At 35.8% G+C, this 18,837-nt stretch overlaps 1 protein-coding gene across 1 annotated transcript in view; it reads right to left on the reverse strand.

Annotated features, from left to right (window-relative positions):
- MYSM1 (Myb like, SWIRM and MPN domains 1) overlaps nt 1–18,837 on the reverse strand; it is a 39,848-nt gene that overhangs the window by 9,765 nt on the left and 11,246 nt on the right. The window contains exons 7-12 of the mRNA XM_025365253.1: nt 15,425–15,523; nt 12,355–13,115; nt 7,501–7,631; nt 6,034–6,137; nt 3,851–3,928; nt 2,181–2,269 (exon numbers count right to left, since the gene is read on the reverse strand). Coding sequence (XP_025221038.1) covers nt 2,181–2,269; nt 3,851–3,928; nt 6,034–6,137; nt 7,501–7,631; nt 12,355–13,115; nt 15,425–15,523 — 1,262 coding nt within the window. The remainder of the gene's footprint in view (nt 1–2,180; nt 2,270–3,850; nt 3,929–6,033; nt 6,138–7,500; nt 7,632–12,354; nt 13,116–15,424; nt 15,524–18,837) is intronic.

The following is an 18,837-nucleotide window of genomic DNA, read 5'->3' on the forward strand; positions in this document are numbered from 1 at the left end:
AAATTAGCTGAGCGTGGTGGCGTGTGCCTGTAGTCCCAGCCATTCGGGAGGCTGAGGTGAGAGGATCACTTAAGCCCAGGAGTTGGAGGCTGCAGTGAGCCATGATTTCACCATTCTACTCTACTCCACTCTAGCCTTGGTGACAGGGTGAGACCATGTCTCCAAAAAACAAGAAGTGAAAAAGTAAAAAGAGGTGAAAAAGGGAGAACCTAAGCGAAGTCAAAAGCACACATAAATCTGAGAAATATCAGAAAGTCTTTGACGAGTAAAGAATTGAGGTTTGAAAACTATATTAAGAACAATAAAAAGGTTTTTTAGGCTATCTTCAGGGAAAGAAAAACACACAGGAATACATTCGCATTAACACAACTGGAAGAGAGCAGGGCAATTCCATTCTCATTCAACCACAGATGGTTAGCTTCAAGAGAACACTTTGTTTTGCTTAATAATGTATCCCAAGTGATCAGAACCGTGCCTGACATATACCGTAGACATTCAAAGATAGTTGTTGGATAAAGAAAGACCTTTAAATTAGAAAGTGTTTAATCAACAAAAAAGAAACTGAAGGCCAAGATAGATGAGAAAATAGCACAGAAAGAACATCCTGGAGTACTTAAGAACCACGGATATGGAACCGCTGTCAATGTTTGTTGAGGAACTGCAGAGAATGGGAAAGTTATTGAAGGACTAGAAATGGACAATTATTGAGCTTGTTTCACAATACAAAAAAGCAGACTGCAGAAAAGGACAAATTAGATGTTGAGTAGTAGTAAAATTCTAGAAAAAATTATGAAACAGCTGATTTGTGATCCTTAACCAAGTGAAGAGGTGACTAAGCAAAATAATGAGTTCATGAAAAGTCATGATCAGTAGACCTTATTATAGACACTATTCATAGGAATGATCTGTTAGAAACTAAAGACTTAAAATATATTTTATCTGAAATTAAACAAGACATCTGTTATGATTATCCTTCTGCATAAGATAAAGATATATGGGTTAATTGTGGTAATCTATATAGCTGATTGAAGAACGAATGTCTTCATTGTTTAAATATATGCAATGAGGTTTACATTTCCAATTAAACATTTCAATCAGTGATTAATGGCAGGAAAGGCAAGCTTATTGAAATGTTACTGATGCAGTGCTACAAAGGCTAAAATGAGAAAAGTGGATCTGGACTCAAAAAGATCCAGAAGACCTTGGACAGCGACTTGAAAATCACAATAAATGTAAGTCTCACATATAGAGGCAGAAAATCAATTATCTGGATACTGGATGAGGAGTCCCAGCTTATGGATGACTATTTTTCACATAGCTTATCTAATTTAGTCTCACGACAACTGTGTAAGTTTAAATTTTTATTTTAGAGAGGTAATATATAATGTAATGACTAGGGGTATGAATTCTTAATCTTAACACTTGGGTTTAAAATCAACAGCTCCACTACTTAACAGTGTGAGCAAGTTATTAAACCTCTCTACGCCTCTCAGTTTCCTCACCTATAAAATGGGAGTGAGAATATTAACTAATGCACAGGGTTGTCATGAAGATTATATGAGCTAATAAAGTGCTTAAAACACAGCTAACAGTGTTATTTTAATTATTGTTTTATAAATGAGAACCTAAGGTTTACCAAAGGACATTTATCAGGCAAAAATATAATCTAGTGGCATTCCTGGGTATCTTTTTTAAAAGGTACACTGACAAAACTACAGTCTATTCAATGGCACATCTGCAGGAAGAGGGAATAGAAAATTGGGGCATTTAACTTATTTGGTGACCCTTAATTTTAAAAGGTTCAAATTTTAGATTATACATGCATTAGAAAACAACCACCATGCCAACAACTTGCTAACAATTAGTACCACCCAAAGAAAACTCGGTCATTTCATGAAGTTTCCTGTCCATAGTGTCTAGAGTTGAATGACCAACCTGTTCTAAACAAGGCCCCTTTACAACATATGCTGGATCATATGTTCAATGAATCTGAACAAATTTAAAATGTTTGTTCAAGGTCTCCCAAATTCATAATCAGTGAAACAAAAAAATCTAAAAAATTGTAGCAGTATTTTTTTAACTTAATGTGAACAATATAATGCAGCTATTGAATATTTTTTCATACATTATCTAGCCATTTGTGACAAATTTTTAAAAACCACATTTATATAACACTATACCTTTTTGTTGGTCTTGGCACTTTTAAAGATTTAACAGGTCTGCTTTTTTCCTCTTCTCTTCTTTTTGCCAACTCCTCAGCAGAGAGATGCTAAAACAAAATGCCAACTGATTAAGGAGTCCATCAACTACTAAGAGGCAGAATAAAAATAGTCCTTTAAAACCAAATTTAAGGGCATGTGAGGACAAGAGAGACTAAACTGATATAGATGGGTTTCCTTTTTGCTACCAACATGTAGAAAGGCTGGACTGTATTTTTTAAAAATCGTTTCAGAAGATACGGCCATCCCAAACTGAAAATTTACTCCTCTTGATTTTCCCATTTCAATCAATGGTACCAGTCACCCAGGTTCAAAAACCTCAGAATCACCTGAGTCTTTCATTTCCCATTTATACTTACCATATTCTACTGTGTTGAGTTTTCTTTCACAACTGAGAGACAGTGCAGAGTAATGATTAAGAACAGATTCTGGATCTAGAATGTCTGGCCCAGTTATTTACTAGCTTGGTGACCCTAGGCAAATTCTAAAGCTTTCATGCTTCAGCTACCTCATCTTTAAAAATGGGAACAACAAAAGTAATAATAAAAAGTAAACAATAATACCACTATCATGGTATTATTTTGAAGATTGAGTTAATGTTTATAAAATACTGACAGTGTCTGACACACAGGAAGCCCTTTATGAGTGTTTATAAAATAAAGTAAATCTCTATTTATTCCATTTCTATGATCAACCTTACATCCTAGTCCAAATGAACTATGCACCTTTTCCAGAGTATATCTGGTATTTTCCCATGTCTCCAGCTTTGTTCCCTCAGCCTAAAGTGTTTTCATCTCCATTTTGAGATTCTTCTGCAGATCCTTCAGATCAGATTATACCCCACACACTCTATGAAACCTGCCCTGATCACACCCTTTGGGAGAAACTTACAATTCTTGGGACCAACCTTATTGAACTTACCATAGGTTTTGTCTTTCCTATTAGAAATACAAGCCCCTTATGGGAAGGATAATTAGTAATTACTGTGCCTAGAATAGTACTCAGGTGAGAAATTGGGGACAGGAAATGCGGAGGAGGAAAGAGAGACAACTCAAGTTTGTGGAGCACCTTGTGCACACAAGGCTTACTGAATACCTAGTACTAGGACCTTTATATAGTCTACCTCATTTTTTTCTGACAACAATCCTTTGAGGGAGGTATTATTATTACTCACAATTCGTAAGTTAAAAAAGCATGAGATTCTGTGAGGTTAAGTAGTTGCTCAAAGTAACAAAGCCAGTATGTACACATTCACACATTCTATTCACTCTACTGCACTAGCTGTTATAATGTTTAGAACAATATTTTAATTGGTATATCAGAACCTCTTCCAATAAATGTTTAATGAAACGAATTGGGCACACCAACTTCCTGACACTCTTATCTTGAGTTAGAGACAAGAATACCGAGACAGAGAACCAAAGTTCTGAAATGAATTAAACTCCTAGTTAACTGCACCACCAATGCCTTCTACTTTGGTGTTTACTGGTGACTTTTAGACAAATTAACATGGGAATGAAGGCATACATGTTAATGTATGAAACAAGTACAACACATATGACATTAAGATGTACAAATATATATTTAAAAACCAGTTTTCATCGATGAGCCATTTGAAAGGTCAAAGTTACCTCAAACGTTTGTCCTTCTAAGTCCTTTGCGTCACACCAGTTTCCCCATGGGTCTCGGACCCTACGTCTCCTTGTACGCTGCGATGAGATTAAAGTAAAGCAAAAGGTAGCAAGATTAATATGGAGAAATCACAGCACATTAACACACAAAATGAAAACAATAATTATCTAAAAGTCAATTAATCTATCAATTTAAATAGTGTAATCTCTGGCTATGCCTGACTAAATTTTATTAATTTATGTTCAATAGTTAGCACTCTGGTTACAAATATCATAAATCAGTGATGGCGAGGTAAGGGCAGGAGCACCAGTACCAGGTGGGTAGGGTGTGGGCCGGGTGTTGGCAGCAGAGGGCTATTTAAAAAATAAAATCAGTAATGATTTTCTATATTTTGCTAGCATTTCTTCTTAGCTTTTATATTTCCTTTCATCATGTAGGAGCTAAAACACTACGACAAATTTTCTTTTTTTTGAGACGGAGTCTCACTCTGTCACCCAGGCTGGAGTGCAGCAGTGTGATCTCGGCTCACCGCAGCCTCCACCTCCCAGGTTTGAGTGATTCTCCTGCCTCAGACTCTCGAGCAGGAACAAAAATATTTTTAAGATCAAAAAGAACCACCAAGAAAATGGCTTCCTTTTCAACCACTTCTGGTAGAAAATCTGCAAGAACACGCAGCAAGAGGTGTAATATTGAAAACTAGAAGCAAAATAATTCTATCTCCAGCTTTAGAAAGGAGATGGCCTAATTGATCAAATAATGAAAAATTACAAGGTTGGGCTGGGCGTGATGGCTCACGCCCGTAATCCCAGAACTTTGGGAGGCTGAGGCGGTTGGATCACAAGGTCAGGAGATTGAGACCATCCTGGCTAACACGGTGAAACCCCGTCTCTACTAAAAATACAAAAAATTAGCTGGGGCGTGGTGGCGGGCGCCTGTAGTCCCAGCTACTTGAGAGGCTGAGGCAGGATAATGGCATGAACCCAGGAGGCAGAGCTTGCAGTGAGCCGAGATCACGCCACTGCACTCCAGCCTGGGCGACAGAGCAAGACTCTGCCACAGAAAAAAAAAAAAAAGAAAAATTACAAAGTTGGTTGACTACATTATTAAAATCCAGTTTTGCAAATCTCAATAGTGACGCCTGTAAAATGGACCAGTTCCCAAAGGACACTGTATGACTAGCACCATATCCAGCAACTCTAATTGGTAACATCCTTTAAGACAGTAAATTTAAATAGAAATGTTTTATAGCCTAAATGCGAAAAAACAGCTATTTTAGCACCTATACTTTCTTTTTCATATCTTACCTATTACTAATTTAATCCATTAGTAAAACTAACAAGATCATATTATGACTCTGCCTTATAGAATGTTGGATCTGCAGGGCGCGGTGGCTCACACCTCTAATCCCAGCCCTTTCGGAGGCCGAGGCGGGCGGATCATTAAGTCCTGGCTAACACAGTGAAACCCTGTCTCTGCTAAAAATACAAAGAAAATCAGCTCAGCACGGTGGCGGGCACCTGTAGTCCCAGCTACTCGGGAGGCTGAGGCATGAGAATGGCGTGAACCCGGGAGGCGGAGCTTGCAGTGAGCCGTGATCGCACCACTGCACTCCAGCCTGGGCGACAGAGCGAGACTCCGTCTCAAAAAAAAAAAAGAGTGTTGGATCACATTTTTATTTGTTTTTTCTCACAAGATGTTTCTTTATCTCCTAGCAGGTCACTTTATTTTTAAAGTATGATTTACAAATTTTAAAATATTATAAAACTGACTCCAAGAATTAAAAAAAAAAAGGCTAGTTATTCCAAAAAGGTGATTCTTAAGGTTAAGAATTTTAAAAGAAGAAAAATAAATGAGAGAAAAAAAAAATTGAACTATATACTTTTAAAAGACACATTAGATTTATAAATTAAAACAAAGCATCCCAAGACCACTTTAGGAAAACATGCTTCTGCATCAAGTTTGCTAGCACGTTTTAAGGGTTTTTAGGTTTGTTTTTGCCTTAGAAAGCAACATGAAATTGAATGAAACAAAGAAAAGCAAATTGCTAAGGTGAAATACAAGAGGAAACATGTTTTTCTACTAAATGGCCATTTATTAAACAGCTCAAGAGAAGTAGGTAAACCGCACTAAATAGTTAGTAAGCAGCAATGTGGAGAGATCACTGAGAGAGATGACTGCTTACCATAGACTGCAGACGCTGGGCAAGTTGGTATGCTTCTACTGCATCTTTTCTGTCTCTGATTCGTACTTTGTCAACTGTTTGTGGCCTATTATACACAGCCTGTTCTATTGGAATTCAGGAAAGACAAAACCATCTATTATTTTGTGAAACTCATTTGTTAAATAGAAAGACACATGTACACTGACTATAGTGGAGCTTCTATGACTCTTATTTCACAATCATATATTTGATGTGCTACTGAGCAGCCCTCAAATTAAAAGTAATGCTGTTATAAGAAAATCTCAATAACATGGAATATTTGGAAAATGAGTAATTTAATTTTTACTAACTTTGGCAGTCCAATACAGAAAACATGATTTAATTTCTCTTTTGGTGGCTGAGGAAGCAAAAATCCTTTAGTTTTCCTGAAAAGCTAGTCTCAATATTCAAGGCTTTGGGAAAACAAAGACACTAAAATGAAGGACAGATTCCAGGCCAAATTAAATTCTATCTAGCTCAATATAAAAGAAAATCGTATCTGACAAAAAATTTTCTGATTAGTGGTCTCACTTCCATAGACAAACACAGAATATATTATTCTTAAACCATGGGTTACAAGGTTTTATGTACCTTATAACTTTGTAGCTATGAATGGTTGTGTCATGTTAATTCAAGAAAAGAGTAGAGGTCAGGCACGGTGGTTCACACCTGTGATCCCAGCACTTTGGGAGGCTGTGGCAGGTGAATCACAAGGTCAGGAGTTCGAGACCAGTCTGGCCAATATGGTGAAACCCCATCTCTACTAATAATACAAAAATTAGCCCGGCGTGGTGGCACACGCCTGTAGTCCCAGCTACCCTGGAGACTGAAGCAAAAGAATCACTTGAACCCGGGAGGTGGAGGTTGCAGTGAGCAGAGATTGCACCACTGCACTCCAGCCTGGGCAACGGAGCAAGACTCTGTCTCAAAAAAAAAAAAAAAAAAAGAGTAAAATATATCTTAAAATATGTATATTCATTAACTTTCAATTTGAAAAAACTAAGGTACAAGAAATTGTCTTCCATGAAAAATATTTTGACGCTTTTATTACATTTAAGTGTAGAGGCTCACAAATTATTTCCTTTATTTAAACATTGCTAGGCAGCATTTCTAGCATGAATACAGTATTTGCAAATTAAATGGGCTATTTTTAGACTTTTCATAAAATAATTTTACTTTTATCTGCTAAAGAACTGTATTCTTAAATTATTTCTATTACTTAGATTGAATATTTTAGCTTTAAAATTATACTCTCAATTTTCGTTGTAGGTCAAATGAAAGCACAGTTTAACCAACAGTAAAATCTTAGTAAAACATTTATTTCATAATGTTAAAGCATCTCTGAATTCTATATACCTAGAACTACTTGAATTCTAACCATCATAGAAATGAATAGGTGCTGTAAGGATAAAAAATATCAAGTAAAAGATGTTGGGTTTTTATTTTTACCACATCCAAAATTGATTGCTCCTATCAATTCGAGGTATGTATGAATCCGTCCAATACAATTAACATCCCCACAGTTCTTCAGGCCAGGACGTACTGAGGTCTTATTTAAGTATTTCGGTTTGCATATCTCCCTAATTAAGAGATGGAAGTACAATTATTTTGGATAAATAAAAACGTGAAAAAAGATTTCTGGGGAAAATTTTAAATACTGAAATATCTTTACATTTTAACCCCTTTCAATGTATAAATGTGTAACAAATACAATACTAATATATAATACCCATGTACTTTTTTTCTGAAATAAAATATCCTTAAATAATAAAATTAGTGTAATTTTTTACAAGCAATATTTCTTCCCCAATGTTAAATTCATAGATTCCAGTTATCCCAGGACCTTGAAGTCAGAAATTTATTTATGTACAGATACAAACTGAATCTTTAATTACAAAGAGCATTTTGATAATATATAGAAAAGATTTAGTATTAGAAGTTTCCAATTTGTAATACATTACTTAGGTTCATCTACTCTTATTTTACTTAACAGTGTCTTTCAATTATCAGCTATCTTATAAATGTTTAAACGTTTTATATTTGTTTTTAATTATGATGACAACAAATATTAAGTGCTTACTCTCAGTGGAAAACAGAAACAGACACTATAAGGGATTCCAAAGGGGAATCAAGAAACTCCCAAAGATTATGAAAGAAACAAGAGGTTTATATAATAAAACATGTATTTATTGAATATACTTAATGTGCCTTGCTAGATGGTACAACATAAAATTAGAGTAATAAAAAACTTAGTAGAAACAAATTACTGAGTGCTTATGCCAGATTACTGTGCTGAGTTACATATCCTTAATCTTTATGACTATACAAGGTAGATTCTCATTTTGGAAATAAGGAAACAAGAGGATCAGAGTAAGGCACTTACTTAAGGAAGGGAAAGAATCAGGATTCAAGTATAGATACTATAAATTTAGGTATTCAGATATCTCATATAACATGGGTATTTCTCACGTGATCATTATTTTATTCCATAAATATATTGTTCTAAGCACTAGAGATACACAGATAAACAATGTAAAATTTCTAACCTTACAGATCTTACATTCTAAAGGGAGGGACTGTCAACAATCAATGAACAATATATATTACACTTTCAGGTAGCAACAGGGCTAAGTAAGAAGGTCAAGGGGACAGATTGGGACAAACAGGCATAGACTCCTTTAGATAGGGTGTTTAGGGTAGGCCTCACTAAGCAGAATAGAGGGTAAAAATAATTTGTGATGTGGGAGTGTATCACAACTTCATAGAAACGTTGAGATTTCAGGGTGTCTTGCAAGAAAAGGAAACAAAATTGTACAAATGAAGGCAATAAAGCAGGCAAGAGTATGGCTACCAAGAAACCAAAGGAGTCTGAAAAAAACTAGACTGAGCTAACTGAAGACTACTCAAAGTAAAAGGCTTTAAACAGAACTCAGTAATCTAGCAGCGCTGAACAAATGGTAAGGACTCTAAAAATATCTGTTCATGGAATAATGATGGTTCATATGTTCAATCTTTTCCCCCTAACAGAGTACCTTCTATATTCTGAGCATTGTTTAAGAACTAGATTCAACAACAAACAAAACAGATAAATATCTGCCCTCATGTTGCCTGCATTATCATGGGGGTTGAGGGGAGAAGAGACAGTACACAAATAAAAATGTAGTATTTTTGGTAGTAGTAAGTTCTATGAAGAAAATAAAATACAGAGCAAGAGAATGAAACGGAGGAGATATGTGAGATATTTTAGATAAGCCTCTAATTTCCCTTGCCCGCACTTCAACGAGACAAGAAAGCAACACTTGCCAAAATATGGGGGAAGAACATCCAAGGCAGAATGAAAAGTCAGGGTCAAGGCCATGAGATGGAAGTGTGAAAATAATGAGTCAAGACTGCAGACTCCAATATCCCCTTTACCTAGTGTGACCTAGAACAAGTTTTTTATCCTCTGTGAACCTCATTTTTCTTATCTATAAAGTGAGAACGAGGTTGTCAAAAAGATTGGAGATGATTTAAATATAGTACATGGTATTCGGGAGGCATTCAGTAATGGTACTGGTTACTATTTTAATAAAAATATTCCCCTAACCAGGGAATCAACTGCATCTGCTTTTATGAAAAGGATCTTTATCTATAAACAAATCTGGCAGGCTTCTTATTTTAAAACTTTAACTCTTCTATTTTTTTTTTAAACACCACCTCCAGTGCCTAACCACTCACTCTCTTCTATTTCTGAACAAATGTGAGTTCCTGTTCAAAACAATTTTGCTTTCACAATGTTCTGCTAAATAACCATAATGAAACAGCAATACCTAACCAGTTTCATGAACCAAGGCAAATGACTAAGGAAACTACTGCCATATAATTTATAGTACCTATATAAATTAATCTGCCTCATTTGGAATTCAAAATTCAAAGTAACAAATATAGAATTTGATTAAAGTAACAAGAATACAGTGATCATTCATATGGACATTTTTAAGACACAGGATCTTGCTCTATTGCCCAGGCTAGTATACAGTGGCATGATCCCAGCTCAATGCATCCTCGAACTCCTGGGCTCAAGTGATTCTTCTGCTTCAGCCTCCTGAGTAGCTAGGACTACAGGCACACAACACCGCACCTAGGTTTTTAAAAATTTTTTATAGAGACAGGGTCTTGCTATGTTGTCCAAACTAGTCTTGAACTCCTGGCCTCAAGTAATCCTCCTGTCTCAGCCTCCAAAAGTACGTGGATGAAAGTTGTGAGTCACTGCTTCTGGCCAATATGGACATTTTTGAGTTAGTTATTATTTCAAGGTCCTTAAATTTTGGCCATTTGCCCTCTTATTTCCAAAAACAAAAGTAGATACCAATAGAAATCTAATTTAACTAGTCTTTATCAATAGTGTGAATTAGGCCATGTAGAATAAAAGAGTGATTTACAGACACATGAAGGACTTTAGTCCTCATGTGTCAATAACTGGTTGTATAATCAAAGGCAGGTCCCTAAACCTCTCCTGATCTCAGAATCATTCTCTAGCAAATAAACATAATACCATCTGCATATTTTACAGGATTGTTTCAAAAAAACAAGTAAGATGATGTAGGAAAGCTCTTTAAAAACTGTAAAGCACTATGTAAAGTCAGGAGTTGTTCCTTACAAGTATTCTTTATACTATGATGCCACACTGACCCACATGTTGTACTTTCAGCACCTCCGCCATCTGTAACATAACTAAGAGTCAAGAAAAAGAACAAAGCTCCTCCTTTTAGAATACAGCCCTCTTTAAAAACCAAAGACTTATATTGTGTGGGTAAAATGAAGGCTACTGATTTATTATAGCAAGCTGTTTTCCTTTGGTAACCCTTCTAGGTTATAGCAGAAAGTTACTGCAGTAGGACAGGAAGGCTTTTGATACAAAAGAGAACAAGGGACAAAGCAGAACCCCTGCTCAAGGAACTAGGAAGCTCTCTGTAAAGATGGCCCTATACAATCTGATAGCTTCTGAAACAGTATTAGCAATTACCATTTTTTTTTTTTTTTTGAGATGAAGTCTCGCTCTGTTGCCCAGGCTGGAGTGCAGTGGCACGATCTTGGCTCACTGTAACCTCTGCCTCCCAGGTTCAAGAGATTCTCCTGCCTCAGCATCCTGAGTAACTGGGATTACAGGCACCTGCCACGATGCCCGGCTATATATATATATATATATATTTTTTTTTTTAGAAGAGACAGGGTTTCATGATGTTGGCCAGGCTGGTCTCAAACTCCTGACCTCAAGTGACCTGCCTGCCTCAGCCTCCCAAAGTGCTGGGATTACAGGAATGAGCCACTGTGCCCAGCCAGCAATTATAAATGTTTAATGATGGTTTAATTAAGCTATTTTAAAAAATTCAAATTAGGCTAATAAGGTGGGAAATTTTGGGGTTTGTTCCCTACCCCTCATTAAATAATTCAAATAAGTAGTACTGACAATTTAGAGAATAAGCTTCTACTATCAGAAAACTGTATCCTGATAAAGCTGGATGAAGAAATTAATAGGACAGGCCAGGCGCAGTGGCTCAAGCCTGTAATCCCAGCACTTTGGGAGGCCGAGACGGGCGGATCACAAGGTCAGGAGATCGAGACCATCCTGGCTAACATGGTGAAACCCCGTCTCTATTAAAAAATACAAAAAAAAAAACTAGCCGGGCGAGGTGGCGGGCGCCTGTAGTCCCAGCTACTCGGGAAGCTGAGGCAGGAGAATGGCGTGAACCTGGGAGGCGGAGCTTGCAGTGAGCTGAGATCCGGCCACTGCACTCCAGCCCGGGCGACAGAGCAAGACTCCGTCTCAAAAAAAAAAAAAAAAAAAAAGAAATTAATAGCACATTATTGCCACAAGTTCAAAGTTAAAAGCACTTTAAGATCACTATTTAGGAGAAATGTTTCTGCAATCTGGCCACATTTAATACTATTGCTGTCATCAAATTTTTCTTTCTTTGTACTCAAAGCATGTGATAAACCTGAAGGAATTATTTCCCTTTTCCCATGCAGTGCTGTTCTCTCTATATCTTCCTAACACTGTTCTAGGAGACTGCTTCAAAAAGCAATCATCTATCCCTTTTATTCCAGGCCCACAATCTAATGAATAGGCAAAAAGATGGGTTATAAGAGTTATAGGTGATAATGTTTACCAAAGCTTTTTATTCATTACGAGAAATCTTAAATCTTCCCTACTGTAGTGATCTCTAAATTTACTAGCAAAATTCTAAATTCTGTATAGGCTTAATTAAAATACTTCAGAATATCAGGTTTTAAAATAACATATAAAATATAATTCTTTCTTACCATTGATCCAAAATGTAATTTCTAATTTTCAAATAGCGTTCTGGTGTTTTAGCTTGGCGCCCCTCAAAAAACTCAGGAATTGCTTGTTTTTCTTCTTCTTGAATGATATTTCTATCTATTTCTATTTCCTGTTCTGGTGGCTTAAGCTCTTCTTCCTCATGACTTTCCTCTACCATTTGGCAAGAAGAAGGAAAAAGCATTCCATTATCATTCAAATCTTTCTGAATTTCACAAGGCTCTGGAGAAGGCAACTGCCTGGCATCAAATATTATTCCCCTTCCATCTTGCTTGTTGCAGTTTTTAATCAATTCATTACATTTCTGGTCATTTAATTCGACTGATTTTTTGTCACTGTTGCTCTGTTTCTCAGTCCACAGTATAATTTCTGAGCTTGAAAGTATTTCATCTTGCTTTTCATTTTGAAGACAGTCCCTGGAAGGCTTGGAAAAGAGAGCTTCCTGGCTGTCAGAAGCAATGAATTCTTGATTGGTTTCATGCATTTTACTATTAGGAAAGTTTAACAAGAGATCACTGCTAGAATTATTTTGGGGTGTTTGAGAAGACAACTCGTCCACCTCATCTGTGATGTCTACTTCTTCATCATCAGATAACTTTTCAATTTTTACAGCATTCAAATTGGGATCAGCACGTCCCCTTAAACATGATGGTGTCCATGCCTTTGTCCCTTTATCTTCATTTTTAACTTGAAGATTATGGCCGTTCTTCTGATTGGGTGTTTCTTTCTCCAGACCGCATTTGACCTTATTAAATATCAAAATAAAATCCCCATAATATTAAGATTTAAAAATTTAATCACTGGCACACACAAAAAAAGGATAAATACAGTGTTATTAAACTCAGTACGTGTAAACGGTACATTATACCTTCAATGTGCTTTTCTTTAAAGGGTTTACAAGTGCATTTTAGACAAGGTCGGGTGTATTCAGGGTGGTATGACTGGAGACTATAACCGCATTTCAAATGTAAAGGATCACCATTTAAAATTTCTATAACTATGTAACTAATTCATGGGTCTGGTGATTTGTATTAATCAAATAATCATGACCTATATTTAACTACTACTTGTTTTTCAATATTAAGTTGAAAACAGCAGCCTGGCTCAGATCAACCATATGGACTAAACAAATTAACTATCATACTAAGGTATTGTACAATATATTGAAATATTTTTAAAGGCTTATTTCTCAGAATATCTGATACCATAGCTGATTGTTTCTTACAATGCTAAAATAATCCTTAATCTGACATCTTCACTGAGTACATTAAAACTACCTTTCATTTAAACAAGGGACAACAGAAACAAACCGTCTTTTGCAGGCTTATTTAACGAGCTTATAATATAGAGATGATATTTTAATGTGATACTTGAAAAAAAAGAGAGATTATATTTTAAGCCATAAAATTATCTCCCATACCTGATATTACAGATATAAATATCTGGTAATGTAACAACAACAACAAAAGATAATGAAAGTGAATGAGCAAATATAACATGAAATAAAATCCTTATATACAAAGTTTTTAAAAAGTCTTATAAATGACTAACATACATAAAGGATAGGACAGCTCTCAGAAAGAGGTTATTTATAGATCCTGTAGCGCAACGGAATTCCAGGATTAAATACTTGAGGTTAACTGGCTTATTATGTAGAGTACAAAAGGGTAGCAGGAGGGAAAAAAAGATTTGGACATATTGCCTGAAACAGCTTTTCACATCCCTGCTGTTTAAGTATCCTGTCTATAATTTTAAAAATTCAGATGAAATTTTGCACTGATTTCATAATATACTAATCTCTGTTACAACATGAAAAATGTATCCTTCTACCCCAGGTCTTTGAGTGAAACTGGCACTCCAAGATACACAGCATGTATCTTGGAAGCCTAAGAGTAAGAATAACCAAGTTAAGCTTTATTCTGTTCTGAGGTATTAACTAAACCTTGGTGAGCTGCCTTGAAAATGCTTCTGTCTCGTTGAAAAATGGAGCATACAATCGATGTATGATGAATCCATTCCATTAGTTACCACCTATGTCTAGATAACACTGAAACAAATCTTACATATGGGGTAGAACTCATCATCTACATGAAAAGATAATAACAAATTTCACTCAAGTCACTCACCAATTTTATATAATTATGTTCCTAGGCTTCAAAGAGGATATATTAAAAACTTATAAATATCAAAACGACATGGTTGCATATAGCACAAATTACTTGAAACATTAAGGAACCAGATCACAAACCTTTCTTAACACTGCAGTTTATTGAAGTTTCAGACAATTCTTCATAAAAACTGTAAAAATTTCATTGCTATTTAACAGATTTTAGAATTAGGATAGCATTTACCTCCTCTAAGCTCTAATAATTCTTAAAAGTTTCTACAATGCAAATATTTCAAAAGGAAAAGTTATTTTCTAGAGGAAACATTAAGATAAGATCTCTAAGGTTTTCTCTTTGAAATACAATTTGCTTTATAGGATATTTTTGAGCAATTACTGTTTTGTCCATTTAACTTTATAAAATTAAATAGAGTGGCCGGGCGCGGTGGCTCAAGCCTGTAATCCTAGCACTTTGGGAGGCCGAGACGGGCGGATCACGAGGTCAGGAGATCGAGACCATCCTGGCTAACACGGTGAAACCCCGTCTCTACTAAAAAATACAAAAAACTAGCCAGGCGAGGTGGCTGGCGCCTGTAGTCCCAGCTACTCGGGAGGCTGAGGCAGGAGAATAGCGTAAACCCGGGAGGCGGAGCTTGCAGTGAGCTGAGATCCGGCCACTGTACTCCAGTCTGGGTGACAGAGCGAGACTCCGTCTCAAAAAAAAAAAAAAATAAAAATAAAATTAAATAGAGTAACATGATATCTATTTAATGGTAATACTCAAAACACTGAGATATGTTCTGAGGTTTTGTATAGTACTATGTGGGTATAAAATACTTTAAAAACTTTTAACAGTAAGACTTTAATGCCTGAATGAAAGAAATACTTCTGCTTACTTTGTTTTTTCTAAATACTATCATTATTAACTAGGATATTGATATTCTGCTTACCTTATTTTTAAAATACTGTCTTGCATAGCTCTTCACTTGTAAAACAGTGCGGCTTCCAATTAGCTTTGAAATTTTGGTCCATCTTCGGCCAAATTTAGCCTGTATTATTAAAATTGAAAAAAAAATTGCTTTTGATTTACTTATGAATAGTCCAAGCACCTACCACATTAAAAAATAAAAATTAAAAAAATACATCTTTATTTTCTGAAGCACACAATAAAGTCTTCTATATAGACTATGCTCTTAAAATCAAAGCCTACATTCTTCTTTTGGAATCTGAACTACTGAAAACTGATGGAAATGATTTAGAAACTACTTTTTAAAAAGAACACCTATCTAAATGAAGATATCACCTAACTGTACGAATTCATATTGTAAGTTATGATGTTCCAAATCTAAAATAACTTTTTAAAATAAATAAGTGCCTGAAAGGGGGATAGGTTACATTTTCCATTTATATGATCGACTGAACATGTTCTGTGCTAATTTCAACACTTTTTTTTTAACCCAGATTCCCTATTTTGCAATATCCATTAGGTGTCTTGCAGCAGATTTTACTCTGTCAGGTATCACAGTGAACTGACCTAAAAGACTAAATCACAAATGAGGACATCCTGCAACAAATGTCTTCTTTGTTAAGATGCTATAAGCCCCAAAGTTCTAACTACCCGTTTCATTACTCATCAGAGTTTCTCTTGCATGTGTATATGTTGCACACATTAATAAACTCTGGTTTTCCCTCTTAATGTCTTTGTCGGTTTTTATTTCATTTTTGAGACAGGGTCTCACTCTGTTGCCCAGGCTGAGTGCAGTGGTGTGATCACGGCTCATGCAGCCTCAACCTCCTGGGCTTAAGCAATCCTCCCACCTCAGCCTTTCCAGTAGCTGGGACTACACCACCTTGCCTGGCTAATTTTTTATTTTTTGTAGAGATGGGGTCTCATTATGTTGCCTACCCTCCAACTAATGTCTTCTGACACCTCCCACATCTTGGTGTCAAAGGCTATGTACCTCATAACAGTGAAGCTGTGGAGGGAAAAAAATGAGAACGTGAGGGAGCTCCTGAGTGTTCTCAAGTAGAGAAAGGAACACATAATTTGACAGCTAAAAGGGATTGTTGGGTATCAAGTCTAACTATAATTTAATACGTAAAGCCTCTTTGCAATATCCCCAACTTAAGATATTCTCTACTTCCTAACGTAGCTCAATAATTCTAAATTTTTAGAATTCTTAAAACTACAAAAAACAAAAAACTAGCCACAACTTAGGAAAGTTGGCCCTAGGGTCAGATTTACAGCCCAGGCAGTCATGCCTTACAGCAGCAAATCATTTTCAAAGATCTAACCCAAATGATAAACCTTAATTTAAGTAAATTTCTGATATTCATTAGAAAACATGACATTTGGACAATTTCTTAAAGAACTTCTGAAAATTATTAGTAAATATAAATTAATTATTTAAGATTGCTCTTAACACCTAGCTGAGATCAATTTTACTGAAGAACTACTTATCTTTATTGTGGGATGAAGACAAATAGGTAACACTGGTAGGTAGCATGGAACATTTGTGGAGACAGGACAGATCTGGATTAAGGTATGATTGGTAGAAGAGTAGGGACTTGGGTACTAGAAAAATTGGGGAAAGAACACGAACAAGAGGAGCAAAGAAGCCAGGCACGGTGGCATATGTCTGTGGTCCTAGCTACTCAGGAGACTGAGGCAAGAGGATCACCTGAACTCAGGAGTTCAAAGCCTGGGCAGCAGAGCGAGACCCTGTTTCTTTAAAAAAAAAAAAAAAAAAAAAAAAAGGTTAAAAAAAAAAGGAGCAAAGAAGAATTCACCAGTTTCAAAATAGAGCAAAGGGAGAGTCCCATGCCCAAAAAAGGGAAGGAAAAAAGCCTTTCTTCATCATTCAGTACCACCCAATTCCCTACTCCCAAGCCTGAGAGAATTCAGTCAATAAGCAAACTTTATCAATGGGTTAAAAAAAGCTGAGAATACAACCAATAATTCCATGCTTGTTGTGTAAGCAAACATTCCAAGTTTAAAATCTCCCTTAATGTAAACAGAGGTCTCTATATCACTATATAAATAAATACATATTTACTTATATATGGACAAATATCTCTGGAGGAAAACACAAAGACGACACTGCTTACCCCAGGCAAAGAGAACTGAAGGCTAAGATGAGTGTGAGAAGACTTAATACCCTTTAACTTTAGGAACCTTTTGAATTTTAAACCATGCAAATGTAGTCCCCATAAGTACCACCAACATAAAAAATAACAACCTAAAAAAATGAACCTTAAACTCAATCTGTTTGCATATGTATGTATGTATGTGTTAGCACAAACTGCACCATGTTGTAAGCTCCCTGCTATTTTGCAGACCTTTGTCAAAGTGAAACATTTCACAGGTGTTCAGGCCATGAGAAATATCCTGCCTAACCACCTGACCACGAGACAAACAAAGGCCCAACTAAAGAAACGTCCCTATCCTATCTTGCTCGACAAAGGTCCAAAAAACACCCAGAATACCATGATGACATCCTGCTGGAACAAGGGCCAGAACTGCCTCATGATGGGAACATCTTATCAATATCCTGCTGCCCAGACCTCTTCTGCCCATACCTATAAATTGCCCCAGGCTATAAGCAGCAGCGGGCTCTGGCATTAGGTTGGTCCCCCACTTCTGTAGGTTTTATGCTGGACATAAAGCCTGTATTTGCTGTTGAGCTGCCCTCCTTCTGTATGTGTGTGTCCTTCTTTAACCCTCACCTTCCCTTTAAAACCTAACATTATGTATCTGCTCTTTGATAAGAGGCAAAACACCAAAGTTGTCAGGAATCTTAAATAAATGATTAATTAAAGTTTGATCATATAAATGATAATCACACAACAGACTGAAATATCAATATTAAAAAAATCATCAGTATAGGAAAAAGTCTTGAAGAGATAAAAACCTCAAGATCATTTATATATTTATATAAGAATATCATACAGTATATAGATGTCATGGTGTTGACTAAATTACAAATACAAACATTTTATTCTCATCATCTGTAGAAACGTTAATGATACTTCGATTAGCATACATAAATTTAATATATGCAAATATTCTATATATGTAATGTATAAATACACATAATTTCAAAATTACTTAGAACACTACTAGGTAACATGCACCTTAAAGGAAAAGATATAAACTAATCTCGACAGTAAAATAATTAAAAAAAAAAAAAATCCTAAGTATTTTTTTTAAAGTTTCTTCATATTAAGGGGTATTTTCAGAATTAGAAACCAGAATACATATCTTTTGCATTATGCAACTTGTGAACATTTAAATGGATTTCAGTGTAATAGACATTCACACACAAAAGTTTCTGGTCTTCATTTACAGTTGCTGAAATATTTA

The sequence above is a fragment of the Theropithecus gelada genome, chromosome 1 (genome assembly GCF_003255815.1).
Source record: "Theropithecus gelada isolate Dixy chromosome 1, Tgel_1.0, whole genome shotgun sequence".
In the NCBI taxonomy this organism is placed as follows: domain Eukaryota; kingdom Metazoa; phylum Chordata; class Mammalia; order Primates; family Cercopithecidae; genus Theropithecus; species Theropithecus gelada.